This window comes from Metopolophium dirhodum, chromosome 3 (genome assembly GCF_019925205.1).
Source record: "Metopolophium dirhodum isolate CAU chromosome 3, ASM1992520v1, whole genome shotgun sequence".
Lineage (NCBI taxonomy): Eukaryota > Metazoa > Arthropoda > Insecta > Hemiptera > Aphididae > Metopolophium > Metopolophium dirhodum.
The window spans coordinates 6,201,588-6,225,595 of NC_083562.1; the positions used below are offsets into that span (position 1 = coordinate 6,201,588).

The window sequence follows — 24,008 nt, forward strand, 5'->3', positions numbered from 1 at the left end:
CAAGCCTTATTAAAATAAGTATGTAACAGGTATGATTGAAAAAAAGTCATGATTATAATATTTTTGTCGTTATGTATCGTATGGGCAAATAACTAGTTAAAACAATTTAATAATATTAAATCTATCTTTCGTGGCTGAGTTATATTTTTTGAAAGACTATACCTATGTATATTCTAATATAGTGAGGGTCTCTAGTAAAAAAGTTAAACGACTGCGCACTTATTTAATTGGTAAACTAAAATCACCATACAAGTATAATATATATATAAGTATTATATAGTATAATATATAAACATATAATATATTACAAGACGGTGGTTTTGGTTTTGTCGTTTAAAAATGTAAGAACAACCCCCCGCCAACCACCATCAATTATACTCTTCCGTCATAACACACCGTGAACTACAAACAAAATCACCCACCCCTATGGATTAATTTGGTTAGTTTAGCTTAATATTTAAACAACTAATTAGTAACGTTTTTATGGCATGCTTTAATTGCTTTTAGCATGACATAGTTGTAAGTGACGAGTGGGCTTTTTGGAAGGAATTCAAAATGTTTCAAACATTCTAATGTTTATAAAATTAATTTAAATATCATAAAGATATTCGCATGATGTCAATACGAATTATTCTAGTTAGTAGTAAGTAATTACACAACACAGAAATACATAAACTATACTTTCCAGTTTCCCCACTAATTGATTTCATACAAAAATATCACCACTATAAATTCCACGACATTAAAAATTATTTCAAAAAGTACCTATCTAAGTTTTGGAAAATATTTTTGGATTTTATATTTGTACTGGTCTTATAATATGTCACCTATGACCTTACTCAGTTACTCACCTTAGGTCGGGGTTATACATGACGTATTCCGCAGCTTTTTCCGTCGAATTAAAAATGCATTGGCTTATATATCGGAGCAGCTATATGTACACGAAGGACGTGAAACGCAAGCCGATCGGCGTTGACACAGCCATAATATTTATGGCCAATGAATGACAATGCCATTGACGTAAATGATTTTTGATTACACCAATGTTTTCGAAAGTATTCTAGGTATTCTATTACTTAATAAACTTCTTTGATCCGGTACAATACTGTATAGACACTATTTAAAGCGAAACGTTTTATTAGGCACCACTGCACACCAGTTGACAATATTATAATATTATTTACTATGTACTGTACATAGGTACCACATGATATATGTTTATAATATGCAACTACTTATAAATATTACTAAATTATAATGTGTTATCAATTGAATTCACTTTTTTAATGAAACTCGATGACAAATAATGTAATTACTACGTGAAAAATGAAAATTATATCTAATTAAAGAATTATCTATTAGGTATATCATTTTCGCATTGCAATGTTTCATTATACATTTATACATATCTACCTAGAGTAACCTGGGGGTATAATGGCGCATGGAGCAAAATGAAGTATTGTGTATAAGTAATTTGTTAATTAATATCTGGTCAAACATTTTTGTCACTATGATTATGTTATCATAGCCAAACGTGATAAAACATTTTTTTCAGCAGTTGATGAAGTTTTTGCGGCAATATGAGGTAATGTATTAATAAATTGTATTCGTCTGATATAATATTTGAGAAGTATAGAAGTAGTAATGTGTACTATTAACGATACGTTAGCATAGGCACTGTCCCCTCGTAGGTATAATATTATACCTAACAGGTATAATAATCATATAATATAAACACTTTATTTTTATCAAACATTTACTATATTATGTATCTGTTTCTAACAGTGGAGCATTTATCGGGAGTAATGGGTGTGCAATTCACAGGGGCCCCCGAGATCTCATATACGATATTCCTACTATAATGTGTAATATGCAAAATAATATAATAATAATTAAATATTAATATGATTAGTATAATTATTAGTATAATATAATCTATATCTGTATCTTAACATAGGTAGTATAAAACAAAGTCCCGCTGTCCGTCTGTATGCTTAGATCTTTAAAACTACGCAACGGATTTTGATGCGGTTTTTTTAATTGATAGAGTGATTCAAGAGGAAGATTTGGATTCACAATTGGACCCGGTAGGTCCAACTTGAGGGGGTACTCAAACAGGAATTTTGTGATTGACGATGGAAATGTTTGTTTATAAATGGTTGCTATTGGTTTTATAGGAGAAATAATTAGAAGAAATTAGTATTTATTATTTCAATGGTTGCTATTTGTTATTGGGCAGATCAGGTACAAGCATGCAAAAATCTAATTATCGCACATTGCCTACCAGGATGTCTGAGTTGCACTTACTGAAACGAGTTACAACCAAAAAGAGTTGATAACAATCACAATTTTTTTAAGAGTTGTCATTTTTACGGGCAATAAAGTGCGCGGGATCAGCGGGATCGTTATGAAATAGAAACCCCTTTTAACTTTTTTGTATGTAAGAGCATATCTCGAAAAGAACTCTACTTATTTTGATACGGTTTTCACTAATAAATCGGTTGAGTTACGGGAAAGGTTTTAAAGTATAATAATGTTCCTTGCAGGTAAAATTAATTGGGTGGCCGAAAATAATAACAATCTATGTCTATATATAGGTACATATAAAAATAAACGTTTGTCTATGTGTCATTGATCTCCTCCTAAACCACTGGACATTTTTTATGTGTTTTTGAGTGAGTCTCTGAATGGTTTAGATTCACAATTAGACCCAGTTGGTTCAACGGTTCAACCCGGAGAGGTACTCAAACAGGTATTTTGAGATTTACGTTACAAATGTTTGTTTATAAATGCTTGCTATTATTGGTTGTAGGAAAATAATTAGTAAAAAGGTGGGTAAGTGGATGTCACTCTACTGTACAGTAGGTTACAAGTGGGTCACTGTAATGGATGGTGATTTGAATTCAATGATATAATATCATTGTATAAGAAAAACGATTCTGAGCGAAAACGGTCAGTCAGCCTATGATATTACCAAGTATATTTGATGATTTATTTACGAGGAGCCTTGTTTTAAATTTTTAAGGTTTCGTATAAAGAAACTATATCTTAAAACAAATATGAGAGTTGAATGTATATTTGTAGCTATTATATAGGTTCTCAAAAACTACTTAACCGATTTTGTGAAAATTTCAAATTGTTCTTGGAGATATCAGGAAAGTTTAAAGAGTAGTTTGAACCACATTCGATTTATACCAAGTGCTATACCCAATCCACCACAGATAAATTGTGCATCTTGGTCGATTTAGTTTGCAAAGCTACCCAAATTTATCTGTGAACTGAGGTACCTAGGTAGGTACACTAAAATCAAAATACATTTATGTAATCTAAATTTTGTATTTTTTCATTTTTTTACGGGCGAAACCGGGTTATAGGGACAACTAAAATTGGATGTTGGTTTATCCGATTTTTCAACTCATATATTATAGGCTGTAGAGCGTAGATAAAGGGCTAGATAAGGGCTAGATAATGGCGTAGATAGGTAAGTAGCTCACACATGATTTTTTTTAGCATAAGAAAAAAGAAATATTTTTGTCAATCTAAATGGTTGCAGACACTTGCAGTTCGTTTCATATTATATTAATATTATAATCAGATGAAATATGGTATATACATTTTGTACAAATATATTCATAAAAATTCAAATCTTTGGACTGGATAATGTCGGGCGGGACAGCTATTATATTATTATAATACAAATAATATAATATGCCATATTATATTATTTGTTTTAATATAATAACACTAAATAATAATGTATTTACTCTTTTAAGTTTGGAGAATATGAATTACAAGTACCGAGTACCCATGCGAGAAACCTGTGTAAAATTAGGTAATTATTAACTATAACATGTGAGAAAACAATATTTTTTAGAGTTACAATAAGATATGACTATATTTCATTCTTGCTAGCAGGTAAGGGCCCTGGTCAAGAAATGTTCACATGGGCCCCTTCTTTATGAAGTTGCGCCAGTGGTTTTTAATTTAGTTTTAAATATATTTTTATTGTTTTGACAATGGTTATACTTTTTTATCATAATTAAAAAATATTCCTACCTACCGTTGTGAATTTTGTATTAATTTAAAATATATTGAAAAATACAATTTTGAAAATGTTAATTTTTTTCTACCTTAGGAAGTGATGAGACCTGTTATTTCTGGCAATTACATATAATTTATTTTACTTGGTTTTGAATTTTAAGTTGGATGTATTTTTAAGTGAATTCGAAAAACCAAGCTAAAAAGTTTAAGGTACCAGTACTGTCCCCCCAACAATGGGAATAGTAGTATATCCATATAAATGATTGCTCACTTCATTAATGGTAACATTTTCCGATATTTGGATGAGTGGAAGGTCAGATTGTGGATGGATGTCAGTACTCAGTAGTACATTTCAGATTCTTAGCGTAGCAACAAATGGATTATTGGTTTAACATATTATAACACAATGGTATGTTTTTTATATTTGTCTGTCATAGACTATTGGAGTAGAAAAAATTAAATTCTCCAGTTTTCGAATTCAGCATCATTTCTGATAAAAAAGTGTATCTTGTTGGTGTACTGAAGATGTAAGATTTTTCAGTTGTTTCAAATTCAGAAAAATCAAAATGTTTACGCGCAAAACCAATTTATGACAAAATAGATTTTATTTTTTTGATATTACTGAAAAACTATAATAACCATATTATATACTTTAAATTATCACCAAATGTTAATTTGACAATTTTCTATAGATACATGATAAAATTTTCGAAATATTTTGCCTCTTTTGATCTATTTATAGATTTTGTATGGATTTTTTCGATATAAATATGTATGTAGGTGTACCTATATTTAATATTTGTGTTTTAAATAAAGGTAACTACTTATTATTCAATAATTGTATTAAATACAAATGGTCTTAACTCTTAAAAAATATTTTTAGGGGTTCATACACTGCATTTAAAGTGTTCAAAAACTACCATGCTGCATTTAATCGCCAGGATTTCACTTATTCTTAATAATTAACTGATATGGTTAATAATATTATAATAATTTCGTTTCTTGTGGTTTTATTATAATATTAGTTTAAAAATAAACAGTTGAACCAATTTTCAAGTCTTAACTGTGTATAAAATATATAATGCTGAAAACCAATTTATTAATACATTTTAATAACAAACTAATTCTAATCTGTTGAATATACCTGGTAATCTTTTAACGTCTGCTTTGATTTAATATGGCTTTACATTTAACTTCATCAAAAAAAAAAAAATCAAATAGGTAATTTCTAATTATTATTCTTAATCTTAGTGTTTTGTAAAAAGATGCTCAGATTGAATTTTAATATTTTTATTTCATAAATAGCAAAAAACATCATTCATTACCTCTTTTCACAGTATTAGCTGTGTAAGCTGAAAATAAATTATTATTGTTATTTGATTTGTGGCCATTCATTTTTCTTTTTCGTTAGATAAATATTTGAATCTTGCGTGTATTGTTTTTCAACGATTTAATTTTGCAATTTTTATTTTTTTTAGCTTCTTGTAGTAATCCTTAATTTATTTTTTACTTTGGACCCCCCAATGTACTAGATTCTTTTTCCCACTAGAAAATATGCGTATAATATCTTATCATTTTTACCACTCCAAAAGGTTAAAAATACACACATTATTGTAAAATCAAATCAATACATTTATCGCTCCTCTCAGAATCTAAAATGTTGAAATTAGGTTAGTATTTTCTTTAAAATTAAATACATATAACTAGATAATAAAAAATGCATTGTGGTGTTGAAATAAATATTAATTATAAACAGCATTTCAGTATACATAAAACAAAATATTTAATTATAAAAAGTTTATCATACAAATAATCACATTTTGGATGTATAAAAGATACTTATTTCTATGGTTCCCAGTGACTAAATATAAATTAACTCATCTCTACTTAGTGATATTACCACCAATGCTCCGGGCTGGACTGGAAGATGGCCCTTGTAATACTTTTCTTGAAAGTCGCATCATCCCTGAAACAGGATCTCGGCCAAAGTACTTTATTTGAATCTCATGTCCTTCTTCTAAACCTAATGCACTTGGATGGCTTATCTAATTATATTAAAATATTCAATTATAAAAATGTATATGAAAAATGTTATAAGAAAAATCAAACTGTATAATAGTATAATTATTATTATTCATATAAAATACTTTAAAAAAAATGTATTTACTTTTCTTTGATCTAATTGAGAATTGTGAACTAAAGTTGGCTGCATAGATGGATACAATGTGACCATTACTCCAATTTCCCGTATTTCAACTACTTTTGCTTTATAAATAGCTCCAAATTCCAGTTGAGGCTCTGATTTTTCAGCCATAAGCTTATCAACAGTTTCTTTAGCTTCATCTAATGCATCTTGATTAGGTGCAAATATCGTAAACCCATCATTTTCACTATTTGAAGAAATCTTTAAAAAATCAATATTTAATACTACCATAAGACAGATAACTTATAATATTAATTAATTGTTATTATTACTTGTGCACCAGTTTCTAGCATAATACGCTTTAAATTAATTCCTCCAGGACCGAGTAGTTTACCCTTTTTATGTATTGGTACATTTAATATCTCCGTTACTGGCCAATTATCTTTTTTTAGTTTCCTAAAGTCAAACGTTTTAATATTAACTATCAAGACATTTTGCCACAAAAAGATAAATGCTACCTTGTACTTTGAATAGTTGCATTCATAATATTTATAATTTTATGTTTAGCACTTGTGGCAGCTTCTACTGCTTCCATTACAATTTTCAATGGTAAGCCAGGAATTTTTATATCTGCTTGTAACGCTGTAATGCCTTTTTTTGTACCAGCTAACTTGAAATCCATATCACCTAGATAATCTTCAATTCCCTAAATTATTTAAAATTTAAATATAAATAATACAATTAAGATAATGTATTAAAAATACATTTAAAAAATCACTCAAAACTGAGCATTGAAATAAATAAAAATATAGGTATACACTATACATTAATATTCTTACTAGTATATCAGTTAAAATTCTATAGTCTTTTATATTTTTAGAGTCATTTTCATCATAATTGGTAATCAAGCCAATAGCCACTCCAGCAGCAGGTTGGGAAATAGGTACACCAGCATCCATTAAAGCTAAACTACCACCGCATATAGATGCCATAGACGAAGACCCTATAAACCTAACAATTTTAGTAAAAATCTTTAAATTTACAAATAAAAGCACTTTAAAATGTATACACACCATTTGACTCAAGAACCTCAGATGTAAGTCGTATTGTGAACGGAAAGTTTTCAGGAACAACTGACCTCAACCCTCGTTCTGCTAAAGCACCATGTCCAACTTCACGGCGCATAGATGGACCCATTCGACCAATATCATTTGTTGCATATGGAGGGAACTCATAATGTAGAAAAAAGTTCTTCTCATTGATGCCACTAAAAATAAATGCAAATTTAAATTTGTTGTAACTTGTAATCAAGGATAATTTATCTAAACAATGTAACATACTAATAATAGCAATATATTATTAGGCTAACCTTGTTAATATTGTCATTGGATCAAGTTTAAGGGCAGAGTCTATCGAGTCTAAAGCAACAGTACAAAAAACTTGGGTCTGTCCCCTTTGAAACAATGCAGAACCATGTAATGGTTTATATAAATCAACTTCACATGATATGTTTCGAAGATCGTCAAGTTTACGACCATCACATCTACAAATTAAAATATCATTAATAGGTATGACAACTAAATAATTTTTTTTTTTAAGCTTATTACCTAGTATCATTTTCAAAAATCAAATTTCGAAAAATTTGTTTACAAACTTTATCAAAAATAATTGAACAAAGTTCTAAATTTAAGTTATCAAAATTTGATTTAAGATTTTCAATGACTTCTGTTTTTACATCCTTGACAGCTATATCTCTAGATATTTTATGATGGTCAACATTAGTAAATATTTCTCTAAGTTTAATTTCACATAAGCTATCTATAACAGTTTCTAAATTTCCATTGGTGTCATCTACATTCTTTGTCTCAAATTCTCTTTTAGGTTTGCCAAATTCTTTTTGTAAATTATCAATACAATTTACTACATGCTGACATTCTTTGACACCAAATTTAATTGCTTTCAACACATCTTGTTGGAGAACATTATTTGCTGATCCTTCCAACATAATGACTAAGTTTTTAGCTGCTGATACAACAACAAGATTTAATTCACTGTTGGACAACTCACGGCGAGTTGGATTTGTAACTAAGTTGTTATCACAAAGACCTACACGAACAGCGCCAACAGGACCATTCCAAGGAATATCTGATAGAGCTAGAGCCGTTGAAGCAGCATTTATACCGAGTATATCAGGGTGGTTAATTCCATCAACAGCTAATAAATTACACATAATCTAAAAAATAAATATAAACATCACAAACAGCCATTTTATTTACATGATAACAAAAAAATAATTTACTTGTGTGTCGAAACAGTAAGTAGAAGGAAACAAAGGCCGTAGTGAACGATCAATTAATCTACTAGTAAGTATTTCATGTTCAGATACAGAAAGTTCTCGCCGTAGATAATTTGTAGGTATACGACCAGCTGCTGCTGCTTTTTGCCGATAGTCAACAGTTAAAGGTAAGAAATTAGATGATGATTTTGTAGACTTGCTCACTGTTGTTGCCATGACGGAGGTGTCACCAAGTGTTGCGACTGCACAGCCATCTGACAAACGTGCATATTTTCCTCCGGATAGCTTTATTGAACATCTGAAATAACATTTAGCAGTAGTATTTGATCACCTATTGATCGCAAAATACTTGTTGGATTTTATTACCTCTCTGAAAAATCTACTGTGTACTCAAATAATTTTGTGGAACCAACGAACAGTCGTCGTTTAGAAATGTGCTGCCCGTGCCGCGTCGAACAAGCAAGCCACCGAGAAGACACTCGGGATATCATGACTGTAGATTTTATTTCATAGTACTAAATACTAACGCAGAAATTATAATTTATTATACATTACTATTAGAGTGTTAAATAATAACTATTCGTACGAACAATAATTAAAGGTACTGATGAGTGATGTTCAATGTTGATTATTCAGTATTTCAGGTCCTGTGTTCCGGTGTTCGGCAAAATAATACGGCATGGCATATTCATTCAGGCTATCAGATTCAGGCATCATGATTGAAGATAATTGATAATATGAATAATATTTTTTTGATAACAGCAAACAGCGATAAAATCATGGACCTATTAACAGATGTTAATAACTGTGTTTATGCCATGATCCACGGTAGTTCACTTGAATATTATTATTATTGTTCTATGATATTATATTATAGGGTTGTAAAACACGATGTAGAAAAGATAGAAAAGATTTTCTCTACATCGTGGTTGTAAATAATAACATAGGGTCCAGGACCCCCCCTCAGATACGGCCTTGTCTATATACTAAGTACTAACACCATGAACTAAAATTATTATGAGTTCCGTGTTACAAAGATTCACCAGTGTCACAAACAAACTATTTTTGAGCATTCAAGTTGTAAATGTTTGTAAGTTTAGGTGGGTAGCTTCTATATTTTGGTTTTTTGTCTGTGACCCTACTGTAGTAAACCCAAAAGCTATTATATTATTTTAAATAAAATAAGTAAAATAATAAATTATACATAGTATAATTATTAATGAGTAGTAAGGTAGGTAATAGGTATTAATATAAGCCTAAATAACAGGAAACGTTGATCGAAGGTGAAAACAACCAGTTGTTTTACCGAGTCACAAAATAGTGCAATTCAACAATATTAGGGAGGTATTAATACCCACAGCTATAATAGGATATTATACAATATCGCGTAGAATAAATTATACATTTATAATAATTTATAATGGGTAATGTAGTGTTAGCACTGAGTTCTAACTACGGTAGAAAACGGCTCGGTGTTGGGATAAATAAATGTAAACTACGGTTAAATTCGGATTAATTACGGTTAATATAATTTAAAGGCAAATACATTAATATAGAACAAAATATATGTGGACGGTGTCGGTTGTACCGAGGAACACGGCGGCAAGACGGCGTCGCCGGTCCTTTACAAAAAACGTGGTCGTGAGTTCGGTTGTCGGGACACGGTGCGAAAAACGGCGACACCGGTCGATTCAAAAAAGGGAACTGCCCGGACGTGCCCACGATTTAAGATATACTATATCTTAAATCGTGGTCGTTGTGCAACACTGCAACCATACTATCTTAAATCGTGATGTAGAATAAAGTCTGATTGTAAAATATAATTTTTATACGTATTACTTATCGATATCATTGATTACACTAATTAACTATTTTTTTAAAAGATAATTATGAAAAAGTCTATTTATAAGCATTTCAAATCAGAATTTCAAAAAAAAATCCGTTTTGTATTTTTGGCGTCGTAATGTAGTTAATTGGCATTATGTGCGCGGGTTATAAATTATAATACAAAGTCACAAGGCGATTAGCGGGTTGCAATACAATAATAAGAATAATATTATAAATTATAATATTACGGCGATTCGCGCACGTGTGACGTTTTATATATCGGTATAATTATAAATTATAAAAATGTGGTGATTCGCGCACACACAATAAAATAAAATAAATTTATGGCGATTTGTGCCTAGACATTTAAAAATGTACACAGGAATATTATATAAAACAAAATGCTTTCTTTTTTCCATAAGGGTAAATAAAAGGTGTTAGTAGGTCCGAGGTTGGCAAAAACAATTATTTTAACCTTAATTAAAGAAGGTAAAGATAATATATATGGGTTATAGTGAACGGATAATACTAAAATATAAATTAGCGAATACGATTTAATTATAAGTTATGTTTAGCTCAGTGACAGCGCGCCAGAAATACTAATTAAACTAATATTTTAATCTTTATATACCTAGTCCTACTCCTACAGTAATTATATTATATTATCAATCTACTTATTTTGCGTAAAGATGAACTTGTTCACGTTCTATGTCCATGTTTCGATACACCAATGACTTTAAACTGGTGGACTTAACTAATTCAAAAAATTCGACTCCTCCGAACGTATCCGGTGCTCACGAGTGTTTGACGGTGAGATTATTTGTCGAGATTGCGTTAATGATAAAGCTATTCGACAGGATTTTGGCTGTGGGAAGGGCTCCGGAACTGGACCTTTCCGTCAATACGCCGATTAACAACTCCACACGTTCCACAGTTCTATACAGCTTTTCCAATTCAGTTACCGTTTCATTGTTTCCGGTCAGATCGAAAAAGCTATTGTAAGCAGGCAGCCCTAACAGCCTTCTGTAGTTATTGAATCCATGTAAACAATGTTCTCTCGAGAGTGTCATTAGTGTTCTTGTGAGGTGTTCCGTCTAGGCACCGTCATTGTGGGCTGTGACCATGCCCATCTTTGAATTCACCATAAATTTCAGGGCGTCTTTTAAACCAGCTTCCGAAACTTGTCTAAAAGTAGGTAAATAGACAATTATAGACTAATCGAATTGTATACACGCAATATAATATGAAACTAGCTGAAACTAGCTCTGCAGGGAGTAGAAAGTTTCCCACATGTTCTAGTCTCATTTTCCTAGCGTCTCTCTATAGTTTAAGATAGCTTTCTAGAGTATACGGGTACCGGTACCTATTAGTTGATGATTAAACTTATAATTTAAAGCGTACTAATATATTATTATAAATTCATAATGCATTCTTCAAAAACCCCTATTATATTTCTCATTATTTGAGCGACGCCTCTCGTTTTTAATTAATAACGATGTGGCTATAATTAATATGCAGGTAAAATATCCACGAAAAAATAGGTATGTAAGACTGCGTAGGAACTCTAGTTTGGCAACCGGAGCCGGCATGCGTGGAGAGCATCTATATTATGCTTATTGTCATAGACCATAGTAAACTTTAATTAAATGCGTCTGAAGGGTGTAGGTGCTGGTTTTGATTTTACATTATAAATAATGGTAGAAAAATACTTTTTAAAACCAACGAATATTGTGCATTATTCAAATGCATATTTTAACTTCTATAATTATAATTTTGAAAATCGGGCTTTGATCCGCCCCGCAAAATGTTCTCATCTTTAAAATAAAAAAAAATTAACGAAATCTGACTTTTTACAGGACGTGAGAGATTTTCCTGCAACACATGTTTTTGTATACTAAAAACGCATCCTCTTCGACGCCCTTAAAAGTTAAATCATTAATTATCTGAGTTGGTACCGGAAAAAAGCTTTTTATACACTATACCTATTACCTATACACGCACCCTACTCTGCAAATTATCGATCAAACATAACGTTCATAAGGGTCAACATTTTTCGTGTATGGTTTTTAAGTGATGGGTGTATCGATAGTCGGATTGACCTGGTGTTACTGAAGGACGTTAATTTAGTTGAACTGTATTGCAATTTTTCCGGCAGACTTGATACAGCCATAGTCAAATACAGTTCAATAGACGTGCCGGAACCACTGATGTTTTCCATTCGATGATGGTACACTTCCGGTTTAAGTTCCACATTTAGGATTTCATTCATCATGATGGTCATCATTTGACCGGTTACAATCTTCCTGGCCATGGTGTACAGTTTTTCGTCCGTCCACGACGGCGACTTCCGTGACAACTCGTCGCACAGTCAGTTGTGTTCATGTACCCAAAGCGTCGACAGTACGAATTGGCTCGTCCTCAACATCTCGGACCGTTTGAATGTCCAGGCGATCTTTCTGCTGAGCTATTTCACAAATCGTCCATGTCATTGATTCAAAACATTAAAACTCAAAACAAAACACAACGTTTCGATGTATTGAAATTAAATTTCGAAAGGGTACCTACAGACTAATATATAGTACCTATAGTTGATTTGGTTTTGGTTTGCGAGTTTTATGGCAACCAACATTTTGCGGGTTACCTATGTATATACGCTTTATCTCCGTACATTTAAACATTAATAAATAGGTACTCGAAGTTCAGCTTAGGTATTTTGCATTTAAAACGTGATATTCATACGTAATATGAAGTAAAACGTTCTAACAATCAATAAAAGTTGATTTTTTTAATAATTATTTTCTACATTATTATTATTAATTTTTCATTTATATTTTATAAAAAATCTCTGTGTTAACAAATATAATTATTTGCACGACTGTAGTTTTTTTATGAATTGTGTCATAAAAAGGCACGTTGAACAAATTCCTGCCTTAGACGCTCCCAATTTACTTGCTGAAATTCCATTCAAAGTTCCTACCTGTGGAATACAAAATCTACTACCTAGTCCAGTTTTATATTCCGCACCACTCTACTGTCTATGGTTACAATCATTCACTACACATAATGCTCCGAGTTTCTAGCCTAAATGTAACTTAGTTGTTTTAGCTACGTTTTCTGGCCACTTGTACAAGTTGTACGTTTTTTCTTAATGTTATTATTTTATAGCTATTGTTATTGTTACTTAATAAATATTGCCCTCATATATGTATTCTTGTTAACTGTCAATCGGCTAAAAAAATATATATAAATAAATAATTATTAAAATAATTAATAAATGTTTATAATTTTTTTTCACCCGATTGATTAATAAGCATAGGATATTTTCAATAATGATGGTTGAACGTACCAACTAGTTCCAATTTTCTCCTGAAAACCTCCAGCCAAGTAGATTGTCAGAGCATTTTTTCAACTAAAAAAAGTGTCTTCAAACACAACAAATAAAATTGTAAAATCAATACATTCATTGCTCTGCACAGAATCTAATAAATTATAAATACATATTATTATAATATTTTTCATTATTAATGCTAAGTATATTATTAAGTATACTGTCTTTCAAATTTGATTATTCTCAATATTGAAAAATATGATGTAAATGTATATAGGAATGATGATATTTTGGAAATACATATATGATTTATTAATACAAATTATTATTGATTATTATCAATAAAAAATAGAATGACAATAAAAACCAATTATAGTATATTAATATTAAATTATTTAATATTTATAATAATCAAATATAGTATAGTATAATTTTAACATAATTTATTTAAATCATATTATATTTTATATATAAAACACAAAAACACAAATTTAATAGCTATGTTTTTGTATTTTAACAATTATAATATGAGTAATTAAAGTATAAACAATGATTAACTTTAAAATAAAATAAAAATTCAGAATATAAATATAAACATAATTATTAATAGATTGGACCTAATTAGTTAACTAAAAAATTGATAATATTATAACGTTAAACCTTCTAAAGCTTTATAAACTGAATCTTCTGTATCAGCAGATTCAATTCTATTTTGTAAATATGCGACTGTATTTTCAAAATGTTTTGTAATCTGTTCAGTTTCTTCATTTGGAGTTAAACCAGTTATTTCCTTTTTTATCTGACCTATTAACTGGTTCAATATATCCACAGATACCTAAAAAAAATAAACGCTATATAATTCTGATTACAATAAACTATTTAAACTATGTTGGAAAATTGTAAATATTTATGAAATTATACATACATTATTATTGCCTCTTTCGTAGAAATAAACATAATAGTTTAATAATTCAACAAATAATTGAACTTGAACAGACACTTCCATACACTGTTTTGTAATGCGCACACATTTTTTTAAGCAATCCATAACTCGTTTACCATCTTGAAGCTAGAAGTATAACATGACAATAAAATATAAATTCACAAATAAATACGTACATCTTAAATACTAGTTAATCAAGTTTGAGTATGACAGCAGGTTTATTATTATTTTATTTTTAAAAACTGTATAACTACAATTATATTTTTAAATTATATGTTATTCAAAAAACTTCAAAAGTTTAAATAAGACTTAAGTTTGAGTTCATGAATACTTCAACCCATCCATAGTATTGTTCATTTTCTTACCGGTTGTCCAACATTATTTTGTGCTGACCAAAATAAATGAGAGCTGATAGCTACAGCTCGACATTGATCTGGTTTTTTAAGTAATTTAGATGCAGCTAGAGCACACTGAGTACGAACAGGTTCAGCATTTTCTTCATCAAAACAATTAATTTTTTCAAATGTACCAATCAGTAAAATAATAGCAGCTAATTGACATTTACTCTCGGATATTTCTTCTTCATACAGTGTAAAGGCCTTGATTTAAATACATATATATTTAATGTACTTTTTAACTTTTACATGAATATTATAGTATGCAGTTATTTATATTATAATAAATAATAAGTATACCTGCGAGTAAAATTCATAGGCCACAGTTTCATAATTTTTGAAATTTATTTGGGAAATAGTTAACGCTCCTTGCAAAAATAATCTTAGGGGCAATTCTGCAAGCTCGGCTTTAGTTAATTCTAAAATTGTCTGATGACAGAACTGGAATATTTTTCGGCATTTTTTCTCCCACAGTTCATCCTTAAAATTAAAAATATTAATTACACAATCGTATGATTATTAATTTTTACGTAATCTATTGTTTTTTAACATACTTGTTCTCTTTTTCCACTATAGATCAAAGCCAGCTGATATGCTTGGAATACAAGAGGTGGTAATGTATAACAGATTCGTTTATTTCCTCCCAAACTAAAATGTTCTCTCTCTGCCATTAAAATTTTAAATTGTAAATCGGGTTCATCTGCTTTCATGTGATGAACAAATCTAATTAAAATAATTTTTATATGAATTAAAAATAAATATGATATATTATGACTTTAAACAAGGAATACAAACCTTCCAAGAAGACTTTGTTCCTCAGCAAAATCTTCAGGATCTTCTTCACCAATTGGTTGATCAGGCTGGTCTTTAACCAGTGGAGACACCATTGTAAGAACAATGTCAGCCTAAAAAAAAAATGGTAAAATAATTAATAATTTTAAAGAAATAATTATTCTCCAAATTAACTTGTTCGATAACAATACCAACTATCAAAAATAATTAAAATGTATTTATTTTATTATGCAATTCTAAATAGTTATTCTATTAATTAATATTTCAGTAAGCAAAATGTATTATACCTGTTCAACCGATGGAATCATTGTTCTACACTGAACAGCATTTTGTAATAAATAAATAGCAATAGTCTTACGACCAGTATAATCAAAATATTCGATTATTTCAGGGAAATGTTTAAGCTTCATCACTAAAAGAAGATCATTATAATTGTCAATGGGCAATTTCATTAGAGCCATCAACTCTCTAGATACTGGATTTTTATGACTGATTCTGTGGTTAAAAACAAATTATTTAGTATTTTTTATCTAAAGAAAAAAATTAACTTAAGACTTACTTTTCAATTTTACGCTTAGCAAATGTATCAGAAATGGTCTGGAGAGATTTATCCACATAATCCAAATTATCTGGATAGCATTTTAGAGCTAAGCCGACCATAGCAGCTTGAAGTGACACAGTATCTTCAAGTGGTAAATCACGACTCTACAAAATAAATAAATAATTATGTTTGAGCATACATCTTAATATTATGTAAAAACAATTCAGTATTTAAAAAAATTTAATAAAATATTAAATATAAGGAAAATACCTGAATAATGTTGGCTATTTGTTCAGTTAGTACTTCAAATAATTTCACTTCAGATGCATTTGAATTGTGAAAAGTAAATACTGTTAGACGATTAATCATCAAAATGACGATAGTCTTTACATTCACAGATGGCTGCAACTCACAACATGACTTCAAAAACACATTCAGGGTATAAAGATGAAATTCATCTGGAAACACCTGCAGATTTTTAAATTAGGATAAGTAACTGAAGTATTTTTAATTTAAATAAAGAATAATAGTTTAAATCTTGGAGAAATATAAGACATATTATTAAATGACTTTTTTTTTCGTACATTTAGATAAAAAAAAAACAAAACACTCAGTGATAGCGCACAATTACATATTACTTTACTTAATCTATACTGATAAGAACAATATATTTAAGTATTTCTTAATCAAATGTCCAAACATTTGGTTTTGAGATTATGTTTTTAAGTTTTTAAAACAAATTAAATAAAAAAAAACCATTAATTTTAAACATTTTGTAAAACAATGGTTAGAACCATTCAATACTAAAGACTCTTTTTTTTATCTTTAGTGCAATTTTTCCATTATGTAAATTAAATAATTATTTAAGGAATATTGTAAAAAAAAATAAAAAATTCTTATTAAGCATATATTGAGTTAAATTGATTATTATTTTAAATTTTAACTGAAAATTTCAAACAAAAATTAACAGGATCTGGTTTAATTTAAATCACCTTAATTACAACAATTAATTTAACCCGACGTTAGTGGCATTAGTGTATATTACATCATCAGTCGCATTGCGGTCTTTTGGAACAAGTTATATTTTTCAATAATAAAAAAACGTTTCATATTTATTGATTTTATCTAAACAAATATTATGGTTTCATACAATTTTTAAAATGTATATAATATAGTTACAAAAAGTAACTTCCTTATGCATCAAATTGATAATAGGAATGTACGTATTATATGAAGTCTCATGGCAGCCAAGTTGTTAAATTTATTTAGAAAATGATTAAGAGTATTTTTAATAATATATGTAAAAGGTATGTTGAGTGTCAATGATTGAAATGTAAGATTTATATGTTTTATTCAAAATGTAAAAAAGTACAATCATTTAGAGCATAGCCAGACTAAAGTCGAGTTAAGGAACATTTTCATATAATGAATAAAATCAATTTTTAATAGTCTAAGGACACATTCTAAAGATTATTGTAAAATTTATACATACCTGAATTATACATTCCATAAGATACTCTTGGGCAATTGCATCTCGACAACTAACAATTTGTTCCAAAATACCAGGTAAAACTACCTGAAAAATGATAATGAAGTAAAATGTCATTAAAATAAATTAGGAGGTTACTTATAGGATAGATTAAAAATATTACAGACGTTTCATTTATATTAGATGTATAATTATTTAACAATCTATTAAGAGGATGCCATACCTTAAATTTTTAACTTAGTAAATTGACTACTGAAGAACTTTTATTTCATGATAAAGATACTATACATGTACAGATTTTAATATAATAAAAATAAACAAATAATCTACTATTAAGACAAAGAATTTCATGAATTTAAATACCAAATTATGTAAATATAAATGTGGGTAAAAATAAATAGTTTTTATATAAAAATATTAAACAAATAAACTAACCTAAATAAATTAAATAAAAATACATAATATTTTGGTCTTTTCGAGACACTCCTCAGAACTAAATTTGTAATTAGTCTTGTTATAGAAAAATAATTGACGTTTGAAATATGTAGTAATTACCTACGTCAAATGTTACAAATAATTTATTGATATTTTAATAATTTATAATATCTTACTTTACGGTATTTATCCAATGTAATACTATCTAAATGTGATAATCTGACCAAATTAGTTCCAACAAGAATTTTTAATTCTTCACGTTCTTTTTCACGACGTTCCTTTTCTCTAGAATGTCCTTGGTGTTGCATTCTAACCCATAGTTTATTCATCTCAGCAAAATTCATTAATATAAAATCAATCGAATCACGAACCTAAAAATATAAAGTAGCAAATATTATTTTAATATAAAATATTTATTTCATTAAAATGTAATAAAATTAATTTGCTTCCTTACAGTGCCTTCTGGATGTTCAGTTTCTTCATTATCTGGTACATCAGGTAATACATTTTTGGAACATTGTAATAAATAATGGCGCAAAAATAGACCACGTAAAGGATGTTGAACGCCACGACACATTTCTACTAGATCTTTTAAGAGGTCTCGTTTTAAATTTGTATTTGTTTTTATGTAAACTAAGCCCACTGTAATCAATAAATAACTAGAAAAAAAATATCATTCATATTATTTAAAAAAGATAATATTTATTTTAAGATTATAAAATAATTTGGAAAATACATACAGCCTTGGTACAATATTTCCAGCATACTGTATGATTTGATATAAATCATCGACTTTACGCCCTCGTTCAAACTCTTCAACTAGATATAAGTCTAAATAACATAGTTCGTTGGTTACTTTCATAACTGGAAATATATAAATGATTATTTAAAATACATAATATTTAGAATTTAAATTAATACAATAATTATTAAGTAGTAAGTACATAGTTCATAGTAGCTCTTAGGTGACAATAAAGATGTGCGAAGTTCAGCAAGCATAGCAGATGCATGTTTAAGTGCTTCCATTAATTTATTTTTATCCAAGCACATTTTCATGTGCACCCCTTGTTTTTGAACTGACGCTAACGCAAACTCTAATTGTTTCTCTTGTTCTTCCATTTGTGTCATACTGAAATAATTAATATTAGTCAGAAGATTATAGGTACACAAGTAAGTTATTGAATAAATTATGACAACATAATATGATGTCATCTCAATCAATATTACTGAATAATTTTTACTGGATACAATCGGGTTGATTCATCGACATGTTTTTTTTCAAAACTAGGTAATAGGTAGGTAGGTAGATAATAACAATATTATCAAAAAAAAAATCCAACACAAACATATTGTAACAAACAGAATAGATCAATGTAAAATATGTAGTGGATAATAATGAATGGGCGATGAAAAATTTACATCGTAATAAAAAAAAAAAACTGTTATGTATTAGACTATATTAGACTATATGTTGTTGTAAAACCATTAAAACAGAACCTAGTCGATTGACCGTAACACCAGTTAATCAACGAAAATATTATAATAATAAAATATAGGTACCTTATATTTCCGTAATAACTAGGTATATTATGTTATGTGTTACGAAGTAAGTAAAAACGTGTAAAAATTAAAATGAAATAAAATAACTACTACAAGGTAGGTAGAACCACTAATTATTGATAGTTATTAGTTCCGATAAAAATCCATTGGTTATATTTAAAACGAGTACATTAAATTCTAATCACGCGTATAACAATAACAATATGTAAAACTAAAACAAAAATAATATTATCGCGTACAACTGTTCAGTTTATATTTTTTCATTCGGAATTCGGGTGGTGTTGCGAGTTCGGAGCTGTGTTACGTTTTGTGTTGTGAGTTTGTGAGTTCCCTACTTGTGTAGCTATGAGTTATCGTCACTGACCACAACAGACTGTTATCATTTTCGTTCGGCCGTTATCAATGAAAAGCGTCAGACGAAAACGGAAAAACGATGGACGCGCCATTATAATAGACGACAATAGAAATAATTAAAATATTGCTATAAAATTATAACACGTATTATTGGGCCGCGACGGTTGGCAATGCCGTCGGAATTGTGCGGATAATCAAAATAGAAAAAAAAAAAACCTTAAAAATAAGACCTTGTAATATTAACATGTAAATTGCAAATAATTGCAATAATAATGGGCTGATTTAGACGAAAATACCATGTATTTAATATATACATGTTTTATATTATTCTGTGATAATAATTTATACTATTTTATTATTTAATATTATAAATTTATTACTCAAGTAGGTATGTTACATTATTATTATTTATTGTGCAGTTGCCAGTTGATATTATAATCGTATGTACTATCATTGATTATAATGAATAATATATTAATCTATTAATATTATATTGATTAATGGTACTATGTAGGCGGTGTTCGTACCCGATCGTACTACTTGCACTAAAATATAGTAAAATAAACTCAAAACTAGACTAACTAACAACTATTTCCTAACTATTCAAGACTTTTTAAGATTTCAATTATTTAACTTGAAATTTTCATTTAAATAACTCCACAATTACATCGATTGTCCTAATAGCTCATAGAGAGTTAACATTTTAAGATTAATTATATCCTTTAAATGTCTAATACAGTAATACATACAAATTGTGCTCTCCTAAGAATAAACTTAATAAAATGTTGATTGGTAACTCTATGTGTAATATTGATATATTTAATACAACAATCCCTGACTCCTGAGTTAACTGCTTGTCTGCTTGACTGCTTCATTATATTTATTATAAATTTAAAAAACTTGATCAAGTTGTAACCTTTATCTTTTTATTTAGAGAACATTTCTTTGTTTTTTTTCTTTTTGCTAAATAACTATATGTACCTATATTATTTTTTGTTGTACCTAATATTTTTCATTGATATTGATTTAATTTTGCATGATTTACAAATATTTATTTCTACTTGTTAACATTGAAACTGTCACTTTATAAATTGGAAATCGTAATATTTTCCGTAATAAAGTTTATTAACTTCGTACTGTGATAAACTTTGCTGTGAACTATATACGACTTACGAAAAAGCGCTAGTGCGTTACCTACACGCCCACTTCCTGTGCGCAGTAAGTGATAAAAATATAAAATATTAAAATTAAATACTAATACTCTTTAAAAATAATTTCCAGTAATACAGTACCTATAACATATCATTAATATAATATATAAATATTATTATACATCCTTGATCCTATTTATTATATTAAACTAGTGGCGTTCTCAGGAATTTTCTTCAATGGTGAGGGGGGTTGTGGATAATTTCTAGGAACGTAGGGGGCTCTATCGGCGCACAAAACATGGCAATTGTAGAGGGGGTTAAACCCTTATGACCCCCCACCTCCCGTGTATTACATTATTACCTACATTTTACAACCTACATATTAACTATATAAGAATTCGTATAGATATTATAATGAAAAATTGAAAACAATTTATAGTGCTGTGCGTACAACAAGTTCACTGCCACATAGACATATTAATAAATTTATTAATATGTCTATGGACTGCCATGAGCATCATATGAGGTGTTCACATATCACATGACTTTCCACTGACGCCGCCACGAAAAAAATATAAATTATGTTTTTGGTTGCCACACTGATTTTGAGCAAGTAATCGGTTTATTGGTTTATTAGTTATTACTTATTACTTATTTTATTACTTATTTTAGCATCAAGGAGGATGATCAATCTTAATTTAGAAATTAGTTGTCCATCAATGTGTGGGTCTCGTGGCCCGTGGAAACAATTTTTGTAAACCAAATATAATGCTCATGGCAATGGTGGAAAGTCTGCTAAATTTCTTGTGACAGTCAACTTGTTAAATTTGATACCATAGGCGTGCGCATGGGTACGGCCTATACGGCCTGTGCCGTACCTGTAATAATTCCTTAAATCTCAGTTTTCTAACTTTCCCTAAAAAAATTATGTTTTTTTAATAAGAAATTTATTGTTTTGAAAATAATACAATAATATAAAAATAAGACGGACAATACATTTGATATTAATATCGACGATTTAAAAAGTGAAATCAAACTACTGAAAAAATTTTCAAACACAGAAATGCCTAAAGGTACATCAACAGTAACTATAACACAGTGGCTTCAAGCTTCAATGGCTAAATCATTCTGACAGAGCAGATATTTTTATTAACTTCAATAAAGCATTACAATTAGTTACTACAATCCCTGTCACAAGTTGTTCATGTGAGAGAGCTTTTTCCAAGCTTAACATTGTAAAGTCAAAACTTCGGGCTAGTATGAATCAAGAGCGTCTTGACAGCTTACTTTTTATGAGTATTGAACAAGAAGTATGCACAAAAATTGATTATGGGGAAATAATCGAAGAATTCAAGACATTAGTTCCAGGAAATCGACGATTAGTCTTATAACTATTTGTTTGGTAGTTTAGTGTACCTATTATATGTAGTAATGTGTAATTCTGTATAAATATAGTCTTTTTTTATTTTAACCGTAATATTGCCATAAAACCATAACATAAACTGAGTACCTACCTACAAGAAAAAATTGTGCCGCACCTATACAAAATCTCTGCGCACGCCTATGTTTGATACCATACCAGTGGATGGTGGTTATATACCTATAATCTATATGCGGCATTTCGGCTATGCCTTACCTATATCTATTAATACAGCAATACCTATCGGTGCATACTAGTTGCCTCCTATCTTAATCGTAAATAAAAAGGTTAGGGGTTGCACACCAGTAGACTCCGATAATCAAGTAGAACTATTTTTACTTTTTAACTTGTTGCCTAGGCATCATTAAGATTTAAGACCTATTTTCAGTATATGGGGTTTATATCATAGAAAAAAATTAACTTTTTAACTCGTCAATGCCAGCCTGGACTCATCGTAGTATCGAATATAATATATTATGTAGGTAACTACACTATATTATATATATTATATGTATAAAATGTGGAATTGCAATGGAATGTGGATATTAATGTATAGATATATAACTAATGTACAATAATTTAATCTATTAAGAATTTTCGATAAACCGAATAACCACGTAGGTATATAAAACTATACTGCCTACTATATAGGCAGTAGGCACAATAGCAGTATATAGCCTATATAGGTATCATATATAGGCAAAATGAATGTGTATAACCGTATAGGTACAAACAGTCCATACAATATTGGACCAAATGATGTACCTAATACCTATATATTATATATAGTCAGTAGTTACTAGTTACACAATACAATAAACGACATTTAATATTATTGTAGACACTATAATAGTTATACCTAACTTATATAGGTGTAATATTAATGTTATATATGTATAGGTAGGTAGGTACAATATAATATTGTATTGTGTAGATATCGCACATACAAGTACCTATACATTATACAACATACATATGTATAATATATTTTTATACCCAGTATAGGTACTACCTATCACAGATTATATGAAAATAATTTTTTTTATCTGTGGTACATTTAGTCTATAGATATATGAATATTATAGTTATTATACCTACGTAGGATGTAGGTATACATCGCGTGGTATTTGTATACTCGCATACTGCGTGTACAAGAATCAGCTCCGTATTTAGGAATTGTTTAAGGAAGGAGATAAGGCATGTACACGGAACTAACACAACTAATCATAATTTTTATGGTACATCGCATATTGATTATTTTTAACCAAAAATCTTTAACAAAAGATACTCTAA

The 24,008-nt window shown here is 29.2% G+C and overlaps 2 protein-coding genes across 3 annotated transcripts; both read right to left on the reverse strand.

Moving 5' to 3' along the window:
• Window positions 1-5,799: 5,799 nt before the first annotated feature.
• Window positions 5,800-9,213, reverse strand: LOC132941777 (polyribonucleotide nucleotidyltransferase 1, mitochondrial). 2 transcript variants are annotated; one of them, XM_061009945.1, is made up of 11 exons: window positions 9,071-9,213; window positions 8,847-9,002; window positions 8,484-8,778; window positions 7,792-8,417; window positions 7,554-7,727; window positions 7,258-7,451; window positions 7,024-7,187; window positions 6,703-6,890; window positions 6,517-6,640; window positions 6,209-6,445; window positions 5,800-6,086 (listed from the first exon to the last, which is right to left on the reverse strand). In XM_061009945.1, exons 2-11 carry the CDS (start codon window positions 8,969-8,971, stop codon window positions 5,925-5,927), a joined length of 2,289 nt encoding a protein of 762 aa, XP_060865928.1. In that variant the 5' UTR covers window positions 8,972-9,002; window positions 9,071-9,213; the 3' UTR covers window positions 5,800-5,924. The 2 variants fall into 2 exon arrangements, with proteins under 2 accessions (XP_060865928.1, XP_060865927.1); XM_061009944.1 differs by having other exon boundaries at window positions 8,847-9,160.
• A 4,806-nt stretch (window positions 9,214-14,019) lies between these two features.
• LOC132941780 (vacuolar protein sorting-associated protein 35) lies at window positions 14,020-20,194 on the reverse strand. The gene is made up of 15 exons (XM_061009948.1): window positions 19,791-20,194; window positions 19,175-19,359; window positions 18,971-19,094; window positions 18,685-18,889; window positions 18,407-18,601; window positions 17,799-17,882; window positions 16,577-16,774; window positions 16,325-16,470; window positions 16,053-16,260; window positions 15,769-15,878; window positions 15,528-15,696; window positions 15,274-15,453; window positions 14,944-15,177; window positions 14,561-14,704; window positions 14,020-14,470 (listed from the first exon to the last, which is right to left on the reverse strand). The coding sequence occupies exons 2-15, from the start codon at window positions 19,356-19,358 to the stop codon at window positions 14,282-14,284; spliced, it is 2,370 nt and encodes a 789-aa protein (XP_060865931.1). The 5' UTR covers window position 19,359; window positions 19,791-20,194; the 3' UTR covers window positions 14,020-14,281.
• Between the last annotated feature and the right edge of the window lie 3,814 nt (window positions 20,195-24,008).

What these genes read in the sequence shown, in the direction of transcription:
- LOC132941780 (XM_061009948.1), bottom strand. Translation starts at nt 19,358, where the DNA reads ATGACACAAATGGAAGAACAAGAGAAACAATTAGAGTTTGCGTTAGCG. An exon ending in TAAGAGCTACTATGAACTAT is followed by an intron (nt 19,095 to 19,174) that starts GTACTTACTACT and finishes ATATATTTCCAG; the next exon opens with TTATGAAAGTAACCAACGAA. An exon ending in GAACAAAGTCTTCTTGGAAG is followed by an intron (nt 15,697 to 15,768) that starts GTTTGTATTCCT and finishes TATTTTAATTAG; the next exon opens with ATTTGTTCATCACATGAAAG.
- LOC132941777 (XM_061009945.1), bottom strand. Translation starts at nt 8,971, where the DNA reads ATGATATCCCGAGTGTCTTCTCGGTGGCTTGCTTGTTCGACGCGGCAC. An exon ending in CTTACTGTTTCGACACACAA is followed by an intron (nt 8,418 to 8,483) that starts GTAAATTATTTT and finishes TTTATTTTTTAG; the next exon opens with ATTATGTGTAATTTATTAGC. An exon ending in CTCAATTAGATCAAAGAAAA is followed by an intron (nt 6,087 to 6,208) that starts GTAAATACATTT and finishes TAATATAATTAG; the next exon opens with ATAAGCCATCCAAGTGCATT.